Consider the following 19,747-nt stretch of genomic DNA (forward strand, 5'->3'; position numbering starts at 1 on the left):
TACAAATGAGAGTTGAGTCAAGAAGTTTCATATATCTTCAAAAAGGCAAATATAAACACTGGTGTAGAAATACTACATTCAATTAGCGTTTTATTGATGAAATACATCCAAATATCCTATGAAGTGCAATGAAGACCATAACACTTGACTTTTTGGTCAGGGTCATAATAAGGAGTGCTCTTTATTCATTAAATACTTTAATAGGAAATGTATGTTTTTAAGGGAGAGTGGAATTAAACTGTTAAAATGGTGTAAGCTGTAAGGCAAGGAAAGATTTCTTTTTATTTATATATCAGATTTCAAAATGAGACAAACATTTGATTTATAGCATTAAGATATAGCGCGACAGAAACTCATTTTAAAATGATATTTAAATAGATTTAAAAGGTAATTAGGAAACCAAGAAAATACAAAAAAAACAAGCTCAAATGGAATAAAACAGGCAACAAATACAAGAATAAATGTTACAATGCATTGTCAAATATGAATAGTTATTTGATTTAACAAAAGCAGATAAAAAAAAAAAGACTTCAGCCTTGGAGTTTGTTCCAGATATATAAAGCATAATAAATGACATTCTCCATGTTTACTTCTGAATCTGGGGACAGAAATGAAACCTGATGGTCATATCAAATAATCCTTAATAACACATTTTCTTTGCTCATGATAACGCTGAAGAACAGCTTCCCAGCTTGGGAAATGAGACCCTGATTTGTTGTGTGTTGGTTCTCTCCTGGCAGCCGCTGTTCAGTGAGGACACGGGGGAGCCTTTCAGCCTCCTCCACAGCATCTCTCATGTCCAGGAGGGAGTCCACTCCATGGAGGTGCTGCTGCTCCGCATCCAGAAGGAGCCGCAGGAAACCAAAGGGAGCGGGTTCTGCGTGTCTCTGGAGTGGATCACAGTCGCCAACAGTGCAGGACAAGGTGGGTGGTGCACAGGCCAGCATCATCTCAGTAATGTAGCATGGAGTGAAATAAGAGAAGACAAGTGTGTCATACATAATAAGGGTCTCAAATTCAAGCCTATTATTTCATTGTCATGTTCTTTTTTTACAGTACATACCCAGTAGGCGACAGAAAGCCTTTTAATTCAACTCTACAAGGAAGTTAGTCATACTCTGCCTTTAATGCGGTTTAATTATGAGATCTCAGAGGACATTCGTAATCTCTAAAGCAAACATTGCCAAGAAGACATTTCATTAAAGTTCTCGGCACTTTCTGAGTATGAGAGACACCCTGACTAATGATTCAAAGATTGGGAAGAAAAAAAACACAGGAGCAGCCTTTAGCAGAGGTGGGAGTAAGTCATACATGAGCAAGTCTCAAGTCTTAACCTACAAGTCTCAAGCAAGTCCCAAGTCACTGTGGTGAGAGTACAACACAAATATTTTACATCAACATGTTAAGCCTCCTGCCCCCCCTTCAGCAGGGTCACAGCATTTCTCCATGGTCTGTCTAAGGTGCTCCCATATGACACTGTCTCATTATTTTCCTAACTGTGTCTGTGCACAAAGAAATATTGCATCAAAGCCAATACAACGGAATAGTGTATGTACCAGGGCGCATGATATGTGTGTGTGTTTGTGTGCAGACAATGCGACATTAAGATTAAACACAGTTCTTTCATTTGGGAACACCCACATATACATATGGAGTTGGCCAGATGTGTGTAAATGACTGTTCATGGTCATTTGAAAACAAATGCCGTTGTCGGACACACAAACACACCGAACACACACACACACACACACACACACACACACACACACACACACACACACACACACACACACACACACACACACCACACACACACACCACACACACACACACACACACACACACACACACACACACACACACACACACACACACGCAGAGCACAAACACACACACATCAAGTCTCAAGTCATGAATACCAAGTCAAGTCATGTGACTCGAGTCCCCCACCTCTGGCCTTTAGAGAGTGCTTTCTTCATTAAGTTGGATTTATAGATGGAACCCTTTGATACCTGCGCGATGTAGAATAATTGTTTGTTATTTGTTTTAGGTCTCAATGGCTTTATATTTGATCTGAATATGATTGTAAAGGGGATTGTAAGTCTCCATAGTCAAGCATGTCATTAATATGTTGTACCTCTTCCACTAGACAACTCCCTACTGTAGACACAGTTTGTGGGGCCCTATCATGTTAAGGGGTGCGACACCTCAGTCGACCAGCTAACCAATCAGAGCAGACTGGACAGAGTGTGAAAAGCGGTGCTGCAGTAAGAGAAAAGAGCTTTTTGAACATTAAAGCATGGAAACATGTCCCAGTAGAGGCAAATGTGAACCTAAAAATGTGCATAATATGTCCTCTACAAAAGAAGGTGTGAGTGTTTGTTTTGCTGCTCATGTCCTACATTTCCGAAACAGATATAGAAAACCACAGAATCATGTCTCTTGATTCAATATTTTGCCGACATGGGTGGAAAATGATAGAACTCTTATTTCACAGATTCCCACAGAGAGCCACATGTGCTTTAGCATGGAAAGCACACATTCACGTACACCTTGCACAATTTCATATTACCAAAAGTTACCAACATTTTGGACTGTAAATGCAGGCCTGACAACATGTTATTACTTTCTCATAACAAACTGAGGATATGAAATGAAAAAGTAATTTTCCGCTTCATTCGGGCAAATAGTCTGGTTTGCGCCACTAAGGAAATCCATCACACTTTGTAATACATCTAGGCAAAACCTTTCAATAACTGAAATGCATTCATTTATATTCCTGTGATCTTTTATTTTCAAAAAAACTCAAACTGTGTTAGAGGGTATAAGATACTTCTGGTCATTACAATAGATACATGATTGCCATTATCATGCTAAATGATGTCTTATAAGCCACTTTAATACACCAAGACCTTGGGGAACATTATAGAAAAATCCATGCACTGATTTAATCTCCAAATATATAGACATTTGGAGATTAATGTAAGATTTGATTTTTCTGCATTCTTTTTTTGGGCACATTTCATATTCAGTCAATTAAATAAAAACAATAGATATATTAAACTGAAGTTCAATTTGTTCAATCTTCATATTATATTCCCCTGCAAATGTGGGGTTTCTGTGCTTTTGATTATCAATTTAGATTTCCTAATTGATATCACGAGTCAGTTGTGAAATGAACAATAGATATCAAAGGCACAGCAATAACTAAAACAATAGCAATACAAACCAAAAGTACCCTTTATACACAAGTTGATGTAATCACTGATAACATAAAAAAAAAAAAATGTAATAACATAAAACAGAAATCAGCAGACATTTTGTTCAAAGATCCATTAACTGCTGGAATAACAAGTTTACATTACTCTTTCCTCTGCTCTAATAGAATGGACTTTATCACTGTTGTCTCTCCACATGCAGGTCAGGAGAAGAAGTACGAGGTGAAGAAGAGGAGGGTCCTCAATGGGAAGACGGTGCCTCACTATGCAGCGGTGGAGCCGAAGGGGAAGGGGCTCATGGTGGCCTCGGAGAAACCGTTCGCCTTCACTCATGTGGACGGGCTCCCAGTGCAGCTGCCAGACCCCGAGCCCATGGAGGTGGAGAAGACAGGTGGGTCACCGGGGCTGCCGGGTTAGGGACTTAATACTACCTTTTATTTTATACGTTAACCAAAGTCATCCAAAAATACCTCCATCTCAGTCATTGAAAGCTTCAGTAATTGCTTGCGCTGAAAGACAATTGCTTACTTTATATAGTTCTTATGGGTTCTGTTAACAACCAGTAGATATTGATTAACATTTCATTTAATGTCACATTTCCTGCCTTCTGACATATTTAAGTCCATCATTCACCCTCCTTTTAGCGCTATTTTGGTCTCTACAGTACCTACCTTAGTTTGGAAACGTATCTGAATATTTAGCTGCTTAACGGTCCTTTACCAGCTAGTTGCTAACTTAACTCTTTAGCGTTCAGTGCTGTTTAGGGAGTTTACATTAGGTTAAAACGGTTGCCTGCAGTTTCTGTAAACAGGGCTAATGATTGCATAATTTGGCAAAAAACCCCACTAACTATCAGCTAAGAGGGGTCAAAGGTTTCGTACAGCTGCAGGGGATACATCTCTTTTCATTATGAACCTCCTATTTCATATCACGTTTTCATTTGAGACATTGTTATTATAATGATTAGATGGTTGTTAGTACAGCATATCATTAAAAATACAATTGAATTAAAATATAACAAAATATGCCATTGTCATTGGGTAGAAGTTGCAAATAAATGAATATAATACAATAAAATGTGTGATTAGTTGGTGTAGTAAAAATACACCAACTGGGCTAGATTGATACATAATGAACCCAATGGAATAAGTAGTCATATTTCCCACACCAGTGTCAAAGTGAACGGTTGTACTCGCAAGTGCATCATGAACATGACCATATCTCTGTCAAAAGTTTTAGTTCTGGTTGCAAAACTAATTTAGAAAAAGTTTTGTTAATTCAGAAGACTCAGTTTGACTCATGATGTAGAAACGAGAGAAAGAGGTTATGTCACGCTTTGGCATCAATCATATTTATAATGAGAAAGTGCCATCTCTCGCCAGAGAGTGTACCAGCCTGTGTACAAGTGTTGAAACACAATCATCATCTGGACTCTGACTACATCAAAGATATGATCATGATCATCACCACACTCATTTCTTGACATTTCTATGTTGAGAGTATTTCCTGTTAAGATTCATCATGCAGTTGCATCTGGTTATTTCCAGTAAAAAACCAACATGTAAGCTTCTTCTGCTCATTACCTTTCATAGGCTCAAAGTGACTCTCTGGGTTGTAGCCATAGAAACGCTGGAGCAGGCAGCACAATATTCCCAATCAGACGGGGGTCTCTGTCGGATCTGATAATCTGTCTCAGTCCATGGATACTATCCAGAACATTTATTAATGCTTGTCATAAAACCAGAGCATAATCTGTATTCCAGTCGTGTGTTAAAGTGCTAAGTAAAAGAGTTATCATTTATGATTTATGTTGAGGTTTTAATTTGCTAATGAATATATTATTTTTCCTAATTTGTTGAAACTGTTGAACTGATTTGTCTAAAAATGGCCAAAATAATGATGAATGCCAGTTATTTGGGTCCAAAGGGATGTTTTCAAGTGTTTGATGACCAATAGTCAAAAACCCAAAGGTGTGAAAAGTTGCAAATTCTCACATTTTAGGGACTGGAACAAAACAATAATTGTTTTGTGTAACTGTTAACAAATAATGATATTATTTAGAATTTATTTTTAACCGGCTAAAGGAAAAATTTGATTGTTTTTTTTTTGTTGTAAAATGTCCTTTTTACTTTATTGCTGAGACCTAGATGAGTAGATTGCTACCACACATACCTGTACAATAAATAGTAAAATAAAGTCAGGAATTAGCAAGCTTAGCTTAGCATAAAGCTAACTTACTATCACATTGTATATGTATGTACAATGCATTGATACATTTTGACAGGGCTAAGCTAAGCTAACTGGCTACTGGCTGTAGTTTCAAATGAACCTACAAACTTGAAATTGGTATCAATCTTCTGATCTAACTCCACAAAAAACAAAATAGGCGAGTTTGCCAAAATGTTTCTAAATTGACTAAATGTTTCACTATTATACACGTTGCTTTACTTTTATATACATCACCCTTATAACCATGTCAGTACATTTACAATACATCCTGTTTCTGTACTGACTCAGATGTTCTAATCCAAATCTTTTTTATTTATTTTTCCGGTCTCCATCTTATTCTCACAACCTCTAAAAAGGCATACATTCCCCTCTTTTTCAAAATATATAAAAACCTTGGGCGAGCGAGACAGCGCATCGTATATGTCTGTGTATTTGTGTGTTAATGGCACAGAAGCATTATAAAAGCAGCTTTTAGCCGATCCTTTTATCAGCACTCTGCTTTTCTCGTTTCGGAGTAGTAGAAGTGGATTAGATGTCAGGAGAGGAGGCATCTTCAAAGCGCTTGTAAGTGATGAGAGAGGAGATGCAAAAGGGGGGAGGAGAGATGGAGTTGAATTTGTGGTGCGCAGATGGAGAACAGGTGCAGATATGCTATCAAGAGTGTACATAGAGAAAGTGTCCAAGCATGTGGTTGGATAAGTATATTACGTAAGTGGAGAGTGGCTGTGTTAGGTTGGCATTTTATGTGTCTGAACAGGAGTTAGGCCGACAGAGAAGTTCAAACGATGAACAGTGGAGGGGTAAAGAGGAGATTGAGAAATGAAAGAGAAGATTTGGCAGCCCCCCTCTCCCCTTCTCATTAGTTCTTTTGTTGATTCAGTCGACAACAAAAGGTGATAATGAACCTGTTCCCCACATCCCTGCCAGATATGGAGCAGGTTTGTTGCTTTGGAAAATCGAAATTGGACCAATTTCAGTGTTCAGGCTCTGGCAGTAATCACAGAGTGAGAGGTATCACAGTTCTGGCACTAAGTTTTCTCTATAGGAGTGTTGCATATGAGAACATTCGCACTGGCTGCCTATGAATCAGATGATTCAGCTTGGAGTGATCTGTTCCCTCTGTCGTTTCAAATCTTTCTCCACAGTTGTTTCATGGCTTATTTTTTTAATCGTATAACTCTAGCCAGGATTGAAGCATCTCTACATTTCTTTAATTGGCAGCTGACTAATACTTTTTTAGATACAGTAGTAGTAGTTTATTCCATTACAGGTTGTTGGACGATGAATACATCTGAGGGGGTGACTGATTGGAGAGGAAAAAGGATACAACAATCTGTCTAACTGCTAACCATTTATTGAAAACATGTGACAAGAGAAGGTTTTTTGTTACAAGTTATTACAAACAAAAAGCTGGAAACCTCTGATTTCATATTCAGGACAATGTATTGTTTTGTATAAGCAGAAAGAAAATCTTTGAATATATGCTTTTGTATGCAAATACGAGTTTGTATTTTGTGGATCTCAATTCCCTGTTTGATTTCTGTCGCCGTGTAACCCGACTGCATGCTCTTACTATTAAATGCGGAAACTACGTTATCAGCAGGGTATCTGAAGAAGGCCGAGTGACACACATAGCTTTTTGAATTTGTTTGCGTACTTTGCACATCCCTGTTATATTTTCAAAATATTTTTGTGAGTTTAAAAATCTACTTTCGATCAGGCATTTGTGAATCCAGTTTGTGTTGAGTTGTTCTCGAATGTGTGTTTGTGCATCGGCCTTTGCTCACAGAGATTTTTTAGAAAAACGTTCCGCCCGTCCGAATGAAAAACCTGCGTGCATCACTCTGCCATTTTCAGATAGGCTGCTGATGAGGTGGTGGAGTTAGAGCATGTACTGTAGATAATTGCATTCAAATTAACAATATTTCAATTTAAAAGGTAGATGAGTTACCTCAAAGAAGCTTTACATGGAAAGACTCAAGTAAAATGTACCTCAAATACTTAGTTAAAGGTGGGGTAGGTAAGTTTGAGAAACCGGCTCGAGATACACTTTTTGTTATATTCCATGGAATGCTCTTAACATCCCGATAGCAATGAATATCTGAAGTGCTTTGACAAAAAATCCATAAAAAAAACGTCATCTGTGGAAGCCGTGGTACTGTAAAAAGCACGACCAATCATTTTAGCCGGCCCGGCTAAAATAACTGGATGGCCTACCTGCCTGTCAGCCTTCCATCTGTGCACACACTTATCTCGTGCCCTTATTGGTCATGTGCGCGTTCGTGTGTGTTGGAGGAGGGGCTCTGTAAGGAAGTGGCAGATTTTTTCCGGCTGTGTATTTTCAAATCCTAGCGCACTCGAGCTGGTTTCTCCAAAATTACCTACCCCACCTTTAAATGTTCTAATAATATTCAACTATTTGATATGACCGCTCACAGTTATGCCTGTGCAGAGGAGTGTGAGGGAGATTATTATTATCTGCCTCTCTGGTATGTTCTGTCTGGTAAATCCTGTAATTAACCCCTCCTCACCCAGGTTCTCCTATCAATGGGGTCTAACCATATGTTGCTAAGAGGTTACTAAGCAGCATTTCTGAATTTAGTTTGTTTCTTATTCGGTTTCCCAGTTGGTGGAATGAGGCGGACTGTTCAGTGATGGGGTCACTGTATTATCCTCCTCTTATAAATGCCTGGCAACTGCTTTTCATGAGGTAGGTAGGTATTTTCACCTGAGCCAAGATCTCTGAAAAACTGTAGTCTGAAAGAAAATAATGTCTGAATCTCTATTATGAACAGCAAGTGATGAAAGGGACTCTGCAGATGAAAGGGACTCAAATAGATTGTAATATAGAAATGTATCCGTGAACAACCTGTAACTCTTCCTTCAAATTGAGAGTTGAACACAACGCTGCCAAATTGTTTCTGATCAGATTTACGATTGGATTTCTTCATTTCTGATTCTTTACTTGCCTGTTATTTTATCGAGCTTCTGTAGACTGTTGGTCTAAGAAGGACACAAGGCCAGATGTTTGTACATTTTCCAACAAGGCTATTTTCAAAAATGTCCTTGGTGACTTCCGTTTCAGGGTGACTTTTGTGTTTCATTGAAGCGCACCAGGTGTTTTCACTGTCTGCTAAAAAGAAAAATGATTTGCTTGTGAATAACAGAATGCCAGGGAGGCGCTGAGTCAGAAACAACAGAAAATGGGCGTCTTAACATAGTGGGCAATGGTGAGAACAGATTTGTTCCTTGTCAAAGAAAGCGGAAAGCACGTGTCATGTTTGTTAAAAGGGTCTATCAAGGACAGGTTTATTCGTCAACTGTGTGTTTTAAAACATTACAACTTTTTAAACTGACAGTATTGCAATAGTTTCACATCTAAAAAGCACACAGAGAGAGTATGCATTCTCCAGTGCTCAACAACACTCTAAAGCAGGGGTGTCCAAACTACGGCCCGGGGGCCAACTGTGGCCGGTGGTCCTTTTTTTTTATTGGCCTGCAGCAAATTCTAAAAGTATAATGGAATATGGCCCACACGGGAAACTTGTGCTTGTCTTATATCTTACTTCTTAATTATGTAAAAAATATATTACACAATATTAATGTGTTTGCCTAAATTTCATAAAAATTCAGGCGAAAATTTGAAAACATATTAAAACAAATCTAAATTGATAAAAAAAAGCCCAATAATGAATGAGACTTCTAACTTCTGAGGCAATACACCTAGCCCAGTCCTCCGTATCTTTTCCTGTATGTGGCCCTCTGCTCTAAAGGTACAATATGTAGCATTTCCCCATTAAAACGGCAGAAAACACTAGCCACAAGTCATGTTGAATTGTGTACTTGTACGTTCCCAAATTATTCAAACTATTTCCAAACCTCGAGGAATCCATAATTTAAATCAAGATAACAGTCCATTTTGACATATCCCTTTGCACATGCGTAAGCGTTGTTTCTACCGGAAGCTTTAAAAATGTACTTTTTTAAAATTCTACTACATTGGTAATATTTAAGTCATCAGACGTCTTGATCTTGAGTCTTCAGAGAAACAAGCTAAGCAAACATTAGTCTTTAGCTCGAAGCCACGTTGTCCTGTTTCCACCAAGAAAACACTTCTTTTACCAGCTTTATTTTGAGTTTTCACTGGTTTCAAACACCTGGCTTCTTTGTTGTGGAGAGTAAAGGACCTTTGCCGATAATTCCGCTGCCAGTAAAAACCTCTGAAGGAATCTGAGAAAAACTAAAAACCTCTATGCGCCAGATTTCGATTCAAGTAAGAGCAACAGCTTATGAGATAAAACGCTTTATTTGCCACTGCAATATGTAGAAATCCTTTTAAAGAGAAAACCTTGATCTAGCACTTGGCTTGGATCCACTCTGAAAACAGCTTCCTTGACCCATGGTCTAACACGGACTATATTTATTCAAGATCTATTAACAGACTTTAAGGTGTCATTTTCACCAACAGATGAACAGAACTACATCCTCTCAGATCTATCGCAGGCTGAGGTAACAGCAATCTGTTTCTGCCGAGTTGTACACACTGTTTATATTAAGATTTTGAAGGCCCTGAAAACCTTTTTTTCGTGATGCATGAACACAATTATTAAGACCAAACCGTTTTAGTTATTTCACAGAGGGAGAGACTTTCTTTAATGATCTTTTGTCTGGGCTTTTCTTAATGGCACTATTTGCTCGATGTGCAGAAATGTTTTAATCAAAATCTGCCAACAGTTACTTTCAGACAGACGGAATGCAAAGCAATTCTTTTTCATAAATGTAGTAAAAGATAGCCAAAGTGAAAACCAGAGTCTATGGGGAGTCCTTTGTTCAGTTCAGAGGTTGAGCTGAACATAAACACACACGGACATCCTGTCTTTTGCTAGTAGGCTTAAAGGTGGGGTAGGTAATTCACTTCAGAAACACTTTTTGTTATATTCCATGGAATGCTCTTAACATCCCGATAGCAATGAATATATGAAATGCTTTGACAATAAATACAGTAAAAAGCACGACCAATCATTTTAGCCGGCCCGGCTAAAATAACTGGATGACCTACCTGCCTGTCAGCCTTCCATCTCGTGCACAAACTTATCTCGTGCCCTCATTGGTCATGTGCGCGTTCGTGTGTGTTGGAGGAGGGGCTCTGTAAGGAAGGGGCAGATTTTTTTCGGCTGCGTATTTTCAAATTCTAGCGCACTCGAGCTGGTTTCTCCAAAATTACCTACTCTACCTTTTAATGTCAGAAAATTACCCATTTGCTCATAAAAGGGGAAATAAAAATGCTGTTACTTAATGTAACATAATAATACTAATACATGTTATTTATATAGCAATTTCCCTGGTGCTCAAAGCACCTAACATCTATTATATAATTGAAACAAAATTGTATAGTTTGTTAATTATACGTTTTCTAAAAACCTTTTGAGCATTGTCTTTTTTATTGACAAAAATATTAAACATTCAGTAAGCACGATTTACACCTAATACTGTCACTTATACCTATAATTATTTCATATTATGTATTTTCTCAATCCAAAACTAAAAGTTAATTTTAACTAGGGCTGCACGATATTGGAAAAAACTGACATTGCGATTTTTTCCCCCTGCGATATATATTGCGATATGAAAACATACAGGAATGGTTTTTTTTCCGCAAACCATCCTTTCTTGATTTTTAATGCTATACAATTGGTATTTTTTTAACTATATTTAACCGGATGAAGGATTTTAGTCACGGACGTCTGGATCTTAAGTTATCAGAGCAACAAGCTGAGCTAGCTCGGTTAGCAGCGCCGAACTGCCCTGGAGAAACACATGAAACTACTTTATTCAGTGTTTTTACCTTTAATCACCGGGTCCGTTTGCTTTGGAGATTTGATTGTGATTGGTGGGTTGCTGTGCATGCAGAGCCTGCATGTCACTCACTCAAGTAACCCTGACATGAGAGTTTTCCTTTTGTAGCAAGCAGCAAAATAAATGTTCTTTTAAAAAAAATCGCACGTCCTGCGATGTGAATATCACGCATGCGCATATCGCGATTATCGTCACGACACGATATATCGTGCAGCCCTAATTTTAACCATGTTATACAACTTGTGCTACTTTGATTATTGGTTATATAGATTTATTTAGCATTTTAACATCTAACGCTTTTACTTTAATCAAACTGAGCTTTTGTCTACAGTAAACTATGTAAATGACTACAAATACTGTAGCACAATAAAATGTGCAATAAAAAGTTTTGACAGGATATTTCTGCACAAACTGAAATGTGAACTGGTGCAGGAGATATGGCTTGATGGCTTCACTGTGAGAAAAAGTCCTCGTAGTCTCCCTCGCATATTGATTATTCATTTATTTTAATAGTCCCCCGTCTGCAGTATCACTGAATATTCAGCAGTCATTTCCTTTAAATCCGGCTCTGTATCAGATGTTTTATGTATGACTCTGTAAATACTGTCTAACTTTAGCACCATTCATTTCTCTCCTGTTTCAGACCCCATCTACTTCTGGCAGCAGACCGCGGAGGATGTCACGGTGTTTGTGCGCATGCCAGAGGGTGTCACCAAAGAGGAGGTGCAGTTCAGGCTGACCGCAGACCAAATCATGCTGGGAGTTCAGGGTTTCCCTCCTCTGCTGGAGGGCCAGCTGTTTGCACCTGCAGACCCCGAGGCCAGCGCCTGGATCATCAAAGAGGACAAAAGGTGTGCAAAGTTTCTGAGTTTGGTTTTCATTATTTGTGTTATACAAACAACAGTGACACCGGATTCCTCATGGTACCTTCCAGCTGTATTTCTGTTTTCAAAAGTGGCAATTGACGTGTTTTTTTACTTTAACATATAATCTTGCCCAAGGTCACCTCCACATGTTGACCGTAGGGTCCGGGATCAAACCACTGACCCTCTGATCGGTAGATCAGAGGGTCAGCACCTTGAGCCACAGCCGTATTGATTGAATACTGCATGTGCAGTATTCATGCATTGTTTCAACGATTTAAGAGAACTGACATAAGAAATGTTTGTATTGTATTTCATTTTTTGCAGTTTTTAATCCTTATTGAGGGCTTCAGAAAAGTATAAAGAAAAGGTTTACTTCAGTCCCACTTGGCAGGACAGCGCGTTTTCTCTAGATGTACTGTATATCCATTTATTTTACTTATATGACATTAGCTTTATTGCAGAATATTACTTACAATCATCAAGAAAGTCATATATTTTAAGGGTGTCAAGTATGCAAGGCATGGAGCACTAGAGTTTTTTTTCTTTATTATTAATAATAATATAATTGTGAAAAGTATTCAGCTGCCTTTTTTTAAAGGGATTTAGATGACACCGAGATGACCCATCTGTGAATTGCCTCCTTGTCGAGTGTCCCTGTGACTCCGGTCACTGTGTCCTTGTTGAGTGCACAGTATGCAGCACAAAGTGTCTTACAATTCAGCGGCAAAAACAAAAACACCTTTTGAAAAGATGTGTACAAATGTGACCATCGGAGGAGCATGTGAGTTGATCTGCGCATTCTCTGCTCCCCTCCACCTCTGCTGCAATATTATTTCTCCATGCAGTTATAAAACAAAACGCAACCAATAGGTTTTACTTTATTAATCTATCAAACTTTATGTATAGCACATTTCAAGTTTATTAAATGCACTTTTAAGGGCTTAACAAGGGAAACATGAACATTGTTTCTGCCAGAATTAAGATAAAATTAGAATAGAAATAAAACAAGTCGTGAGGATCAACAGTAGGATCAAAGTGTTAACAAAATGCAGGAATATAGGAATGATATAAAAAAAAAAGTAAGAATAATACAACTATAGAATTGTAACACAAAAGAATATATCAATATTCTCAGCTTCTCTTAGATCCTTTGAAATGACTGAAAGCAGCATCGGCAAATGTTTTTGAGAGGTCTAAGCAAAAATAGATTGGGTCAGTTTGTGAGTTTAAGCTAATATTTCCCACCCATTTCCTCACAGAATGGACCGGTCTGGCCAAGACGTTTTCTCCCGGGCAGTGGGCATTGGGGTATTTTAATTAAAGAAAAACTGTGGCAAGGCAGCAGGAGTGGATACAATTTACTCTTAGATTGCTGGGAGTGTCTTACGTTTCCCCAATGTCTCATGGAGGTCATTTGTCTACACTATAGGCGCGTTCACACCGCAGTACTTTTCCCACTTTAGTTCCGAAATGTTGCGTTCACACCAAAAAAATCCGGAACTAAAATTAGTTCATCAGAACCTTTTTACCCCCTTTTCCGTCCCTGCTAGAGAGCAGGGACTTTTGTGGGAGAAAAAGGTTCCTATTTCTGATTGGCTGGGCGGATTGCAAACCACGCCCCGTAAAACTCCCAAAAGGTTTTGTGAAGCCGCCATTTTATTATCCTGGCATTAGCATTATTAGCATTAGCATTCGCCCAGCGCACCAACGGAGAGAGAATAACTTATGGCAACACAAAATAAAACATGGGAGCGGTGGAGATGAGGAGGTGTCGGCGTTCTGGCGATTTACTCGGAAGGCTTCAGTAGAAGCTGCTGGGAGTCCCAGCAGCTTCTACTGAAGCCAGTCCCCAACTCCGGGGACTTCCGGCCGGGGACTTCGGGTGGCAGTATACGCCGTGAAGTGGTTTGCTGCCTGCCAGTAAACCCAAAGCAGAAGAAGAAGAAGTGACGTCAGCGGCTCATTTGCGTAATCTTCCCTCAGGGACTTATTCCGGTGTGAACGCGATCTGTACTTAGTTAGTGAGAACTAAAGAGTTCTCATGAACCTTTGTGGGAAAAGTACTGCGGTGTGAAAGCGCCTTATGTGGTACTGGACCTCATTAGGCTGTTTAACACCAGATTCATGTGGCCGTGTCCAGGTTGTGGAACAGCGAATCTGCTCTTTCTCTACTTCTTTTGAAATGGCAGCCACTGCAATTCAGTGATGCACATCAATAATAAAGGCAAGGGAGTTGAATCCTTTTCATAAACCTTGGATGTATTAATACAGAATGGGTTGAATCACATCCTCCACTTTAAGTCCTTTCATCCTCGTCTCCATCAGCTCTTCATCTCTGAATCCTATTACTTCAACATGAGTCACTCAATGCTCAGCTCCATGCACATGTTACATAGGCTAGATTTCCGATGAACCTGGATAAGGTTTAAGGCTGCTTTTGTGAACGCTGAGCATGTTTCTTCAAGTTGGTGAAAGTTATCTCAATATTGCTCATGTGTTGTCAAGTTGGTGAAGATGTTTCTTCATTTGCATTCCTTTTCATTTTTACATTATTTTTGAAAGGGTTCTCGTAATGTAAGTGTTTTGGGCCGTTGTAGGGCGTTTGAACGGGTGGTCCACTATTAAAGCTGATCCCTGCTTTAAGGATACACATTTTAGTGACATTTGGCATTTAGGGATGATAGTACCATACAGTGACACTTTCTCTGTGTCTCCTGTTGGAGGGCTTTGTGCATCTAGATACCCTTTAAAGCTATGAATATATCGAAAATCATCTTAGTTTTTGTCCCATAGATACACAAAGGACATTATGTTAGTCAAACAAAACATAAAATAGATTAGTTGATGGATATTTAGAAGTGTGTATGCTAATCTGTGGGTGTATGCATCCACGTTCCATCTGGATGTCCTTCTGCAACGTAAATAACTAGAACAAAATCACCCTTTTGTTTGTATCGAGCATGTTTTTCCATACCAATGGGTTATTCTTTTATAGACAGACGGCTGAGCACCATCCTGCTTCCCTCTGTCCTGAACTGAATTAAGAAGCTGCCCTTTGTGTCTCTTTCATATCTTTTCATCATTACCCATAGATAGAGCTGTTTCATAACATCCGCATGAATGACAGTATGAATGATATTTTTCTCTCTGAATACCCACATTCTTAGATTCAGGACGCTACGTGTGCGCATTGTGCCGTGTTGAAGTAGTCCGTTGACTATTTTCGCTGGAAAAATTGTCTTTTCTTTTGGTAGGACTGAAACCTTGTAGCAACAACATGAAACCCTGATGAAGTCCAGTTTCTTTCAAATGAAGAATTGTTACACATTTCTCAAAATGTTGTACGTCATGAAAACCAGAAAAAATATGAAGTGAATGAGCATTAGTTAACGATTTGGACCTGGACAAGGTTTCTGTTTAATTAAATCTGGCATTACAGCAAATCCCTTTTAGGTAGGTTTGGTAGCATTTGTAGACACTGCTTACCATTCCTGTTGTTTGTTAATATGACATCAATCAGTGGTAGCTTATTAACTGTAATTTTCTAAGGACAAAAGGGAAACTTTTAGCTGTCAAATGTCCTGTGTACACAATAAACGGTGCAAAATATGGTTTCAAAGCAGCACCTGTTATTTGAATGTGTCAGAAACATTAATCTTTTGATGCTAGTGTGTGTTTCTGCTAATGTTGAGAGCTTCATCTTATTTATGTAATAAGGGATTCAATACTGGACTTTGATAATATGCTATAGAACCATAAATCAGCCTCACTGTTGTGTCCCTGGACCCTTTCAAATGCGACTTGTAATGTCTTGATTTGAGACATTTGATGGAATCTACAATATTAAATCTTTCATTTGAAAATATATTTAGCTACATTAGTCTGCCAATGCTTTCACATGGCATGATGTGTTGTTTCAGAGTCATATGGACTTCTATTCCCAGGAGAGACTGTGTTAGTTACGGTTTTGCATAGCAACAGAAATACATTTAGTTTCATAGCACTTTCAAAAACAGAAGTTGCTTTGCACAAAGATGAAAATGGAGAAAAAGTTTTGAGGGAAAAGTTACACAAGAATCATTATTTGGCTAAATGACACAGGGACATTTTTGCACATTTTGCACATGTAGCTCTGTGCACTTCTGTCATGCAGTTAAAACATATAGCCTTATTCAGAGGACCATAATGCATGATACATTCAGTACCAGAAAATATGATAACATACAGAAGTTGTAATATTGTCCTTGCTTAACGCAAAACAGTGTGATGTGATTGAATGTTCTCTAACGGTGGAAAATGAGAGATTAATATGAGTGCCCTGGGCAAAATGCACTTGTGCAAACATATATGTATTACAAGGAAAAGAAGAAAATGGTATTCAGATGTTATTCTAATTTATTCATAATTTGGATTGAATCCATAAAGACAGATCTTCATTAGCATCATTTAGTGAAAGAAGAATGAGAGTTAATGAGTTGGCTCGTGTCCTGATATTGAGTTCACGGCGCTCCCGCTAGTCCAACAGAATCAAGTGTATAGATTTCATGTGCAGAAGAACATAATAACATTATGCACACTCATCAAAGTAGCATATCATTTGAATATTTATATATGCACGTATTGTAGGTGTAGTGGCCAAAATCCCAAAGTTTGTCTTGTAACTCCTATATTTCAAAGGTTCCTTTTCTTGACCACATGTAGAGCTTGGGGCTGGGAAGCAATGTCAGACTCGCAGTTAAAAAATCCACCGGACGTTTTGGTTGCTCTTTCAACGTTTATTTTCCAGCAAAAACAAAACAAAATACGAAAACAATATTTAACGTAAACTTAAACAGCAGATCCTAATAATCCGTATTTTACTAAACATAAGGTTGCGTCTGCGTGTCAATGACGGTATTGCTGCCGCCCCCCGTCACACACCGCACCTCCAATTTAAAGCTTTAGCCCCGCCCCCTTCACCTGAGCAAAGCGCACCTCTCACTGAAACAGAGAAATGTATTAATAAAGGTTCCAAATAAATCAAAACAAAATAAACTTAAATGCAGCTCCTACAGTAGGTGTTGGCGTAACTCACAGCAAATTGTTGAAATATTAGCCACGTAAAAGCAATGATTGATGCTTGAATATGATTTTAGTAATTTGGCAATAAACAATATTCACAAAACGTCTTATGTGACTGATGATCTGCTTGTAAAAAATTGTTTAGAAATGGGACAAATTGTATGGTATGCCCATCACAAAATCCTGGAGCCAAATGCAAATTAATGAAACACAGTCAAAACTTCAATATCTCACATTTGAGAACCTAAAACTACATCGTTTTTGAAATTTGCTTGAAAATAAACGTAAAAATCTTCATGTTACTGAATTTAATAAAACGCTGTGAGATGTTTCCAGATATTGATATTTAAATAATTTTTCGATGTATCCAAAATAAGTTGTACAGAACAGAAATCTGGATCGGCACAGAGTAAAACATTTTAGGCTTCTACCATTAAGATAAAATGGTTGCAGCTTGTAATGTTTCAGTTTTTATTCCCTTGATTTATTTGTTTCTTGTATCATTTTTTTCCAAACCAGATCAGTCATTTCAGCCTGGTTAACTCCTCTGACCTTTCTCATCAAAACAGCATTTTACACACTGCTCCTGATTGGATGTTTACTCGTTGATTGCATCATTCTCATTCTAAGAACCCATTCCTCTGAAGTACATAAATAGCACTCTCTGGCATTTCCTGAAAGTGTGGAAACAATAGGAAATCAGAATGTTGTCTTTCTGACGCTGCATGTAACCACACTTAAGCATTTACATTTATATGACTCATTTCTAACTAGCTCTTTGAATGAGTAGTATTGATATTTGTGCTCATGTGTCCTCAGCCTGGAGCTGACCCTGCAGAAGCGTGAAGAGGGCCCGATGTGGTCGGAGCTGGTGATGGGGGACAAGAGAGGGGAGTACGTGATGAGCGACGAGCAGGCTGCCCTCATCCACGAGAGGCTGACCTTCCTCACCTCTGAAGACATGGTAGGAAAACTCAAACACCAAATGCCATTAAGCCCCCATCCTTAAAAACACCTGCCTCCTGTGCATGAAAACAGCCAAAACTTTGCAGAGTTACCACACCTTGTCCAAACTATCAGGAGATAAAGGTGCCCACCATTTAAAAAGTGATCTACCAAAAACAGCATAAGATATTTTGAGTGCAAAGAAAGATATCATCCTCTGGGGAGCAAAAATCAACTATTTTATGGCATTCTGCTGATTATTTTTTGCTTTTGTTATAAAAAAAACAACACATTTATATTGCCAAGACAATTATTAAAAAAAATGAAAAGTTAAGTTGACTAGCCAATAACATATGGTTTTCTTATTATATTTTTCGTTATAATCTTTTAATCATGTTTTAGGAATCATCAGAAAATAATTTAATAGCAACTTTTACATTTTACAGTCCATCTTTAAAAAAAAAAAAAAGTTTATATTAAATGTTTCCTTGAAAGTTTTGTGGAAAGAACAATATAATTTGATATCCTTCAGAAAACTGTCTCAATTATTAATTTATATTTATTGTATTATTGGTAACCATATTCTTTTATATGAATGTTCTTCCTTGAAGACATGTTTTAGTTGGAATGCTGATACAGCATTCAAAACGTTCAGCTCGATCGGGAATCGATGGCTATTACTTTTCACATTCATACATTTTTCCATATATAATTCCAGAGATACATCCCATAATTCATCACATTCCTAACATGGAAGTCAATGGAGAAACTCTTCAGACTTGAAAAATCTTCATGCGACTTCCTTCATACAGTACTTCCTTCATACTTTCACTCAGAAACCTCATTCCAACTTTAAAATGTTACACATCTTTCTGACATTATTCGTATTGCACAACTTTTAAATCAGATTCATACTTTAAGAGATATTAAACATTGTTCAGACCTTGGTAAAGAGGCCTTCTTTAGATTTTAACATTAGTGTGTATTGCGCAGCTCGTTAAGGCTTAGAGTGCGTGATGTCACAGCTAGAGTGGAGGAGAGCTTGAAATTTGCCTTCATATTTTTTTTTTAAACCTGCCATAGCTCCCAAACCCTACACTCCTGGGACATCATTTTTCATGAAAAACTTAGGAAAACATCTCGTAGCTTAAAAAAAAAAAAGATTAAGCAAACATTTTTAACAAAATGCCTCTTGAGGGCATGAAGTGACAAAAACGTTCAACATGTCTCCATTAAGGCCCATTGTAAATTCAGCCTGATCTTTCCTCAGAGCACCAGCCGCACACCTTTAGTTAATCTGCCAAAAAGCCACATTATTGACCCGAAAGTACACAAAAAGCAGACTGAGACGCTCCTTAGTGTCCTGAGATGCTCCAAGCGTTGAAATGTCACCGATAGCTACTACGGTTCTTCAACAAAACGTTCAAATGTAAGAGGTTTATCTCTCATTCACATCAATGGAAAGGCACACACAGGTGTTATGATTAGGTGCCCAGCACAGAAACAAACACTGAAAAACAGACTGGAGTTTAACAGACTGTCTCAGCCTATTCTTTTCTGTCTGATGGAGAC

The 19,747-nt window shown here is 38.2% G+C and overlaps 1 protein-coding gene across 1 annotated transcript in view; it reads left to right on the forward strand.

The window, feature by feature from the left end:
* Window positions 1–19,747, forward strand: part of nudcd1 (NudC domain containing 1) — a 47,652-nt gene that overhangs the window by 6,745 nt on the left and 21,160 nt on the right. Inside the window, exons 4-7 of the mRNA XM_034124176.1 lie at window positions 741–924; window positions 3,421–3,609; window positions 11,947–12,154; window positions 18,050–18,194. Of these exons, the coding sequence (XP_033980067.1) occupies window positions 741–924; window positions 3,421–3,609; window positions 11,947–12,154; window positions 18,050–18,194 (726 nt within the window). The remainder of the gene's footprint in view (window positions 1–740; window positions 925–3,420; window positions 3,610–11,946; window positions 12,155–18,049; window positions 18,195–19,747) is intronic.

Source organism: Trematomus bernacchii, unplaced genomic scaffold, assembly GCF_902827165.1.
Source record: "Trematomus bernacchii unplaced genomic scaffold, fTreBer1.1, whole genome shotgun sequence".
Classification (NCBI taxonomy): Eukaryota; Metazoa; Chordata; class Actinopteri; order Perciformes; family Nototheniidae; genus Trematomus; species Trematomus bernacchii.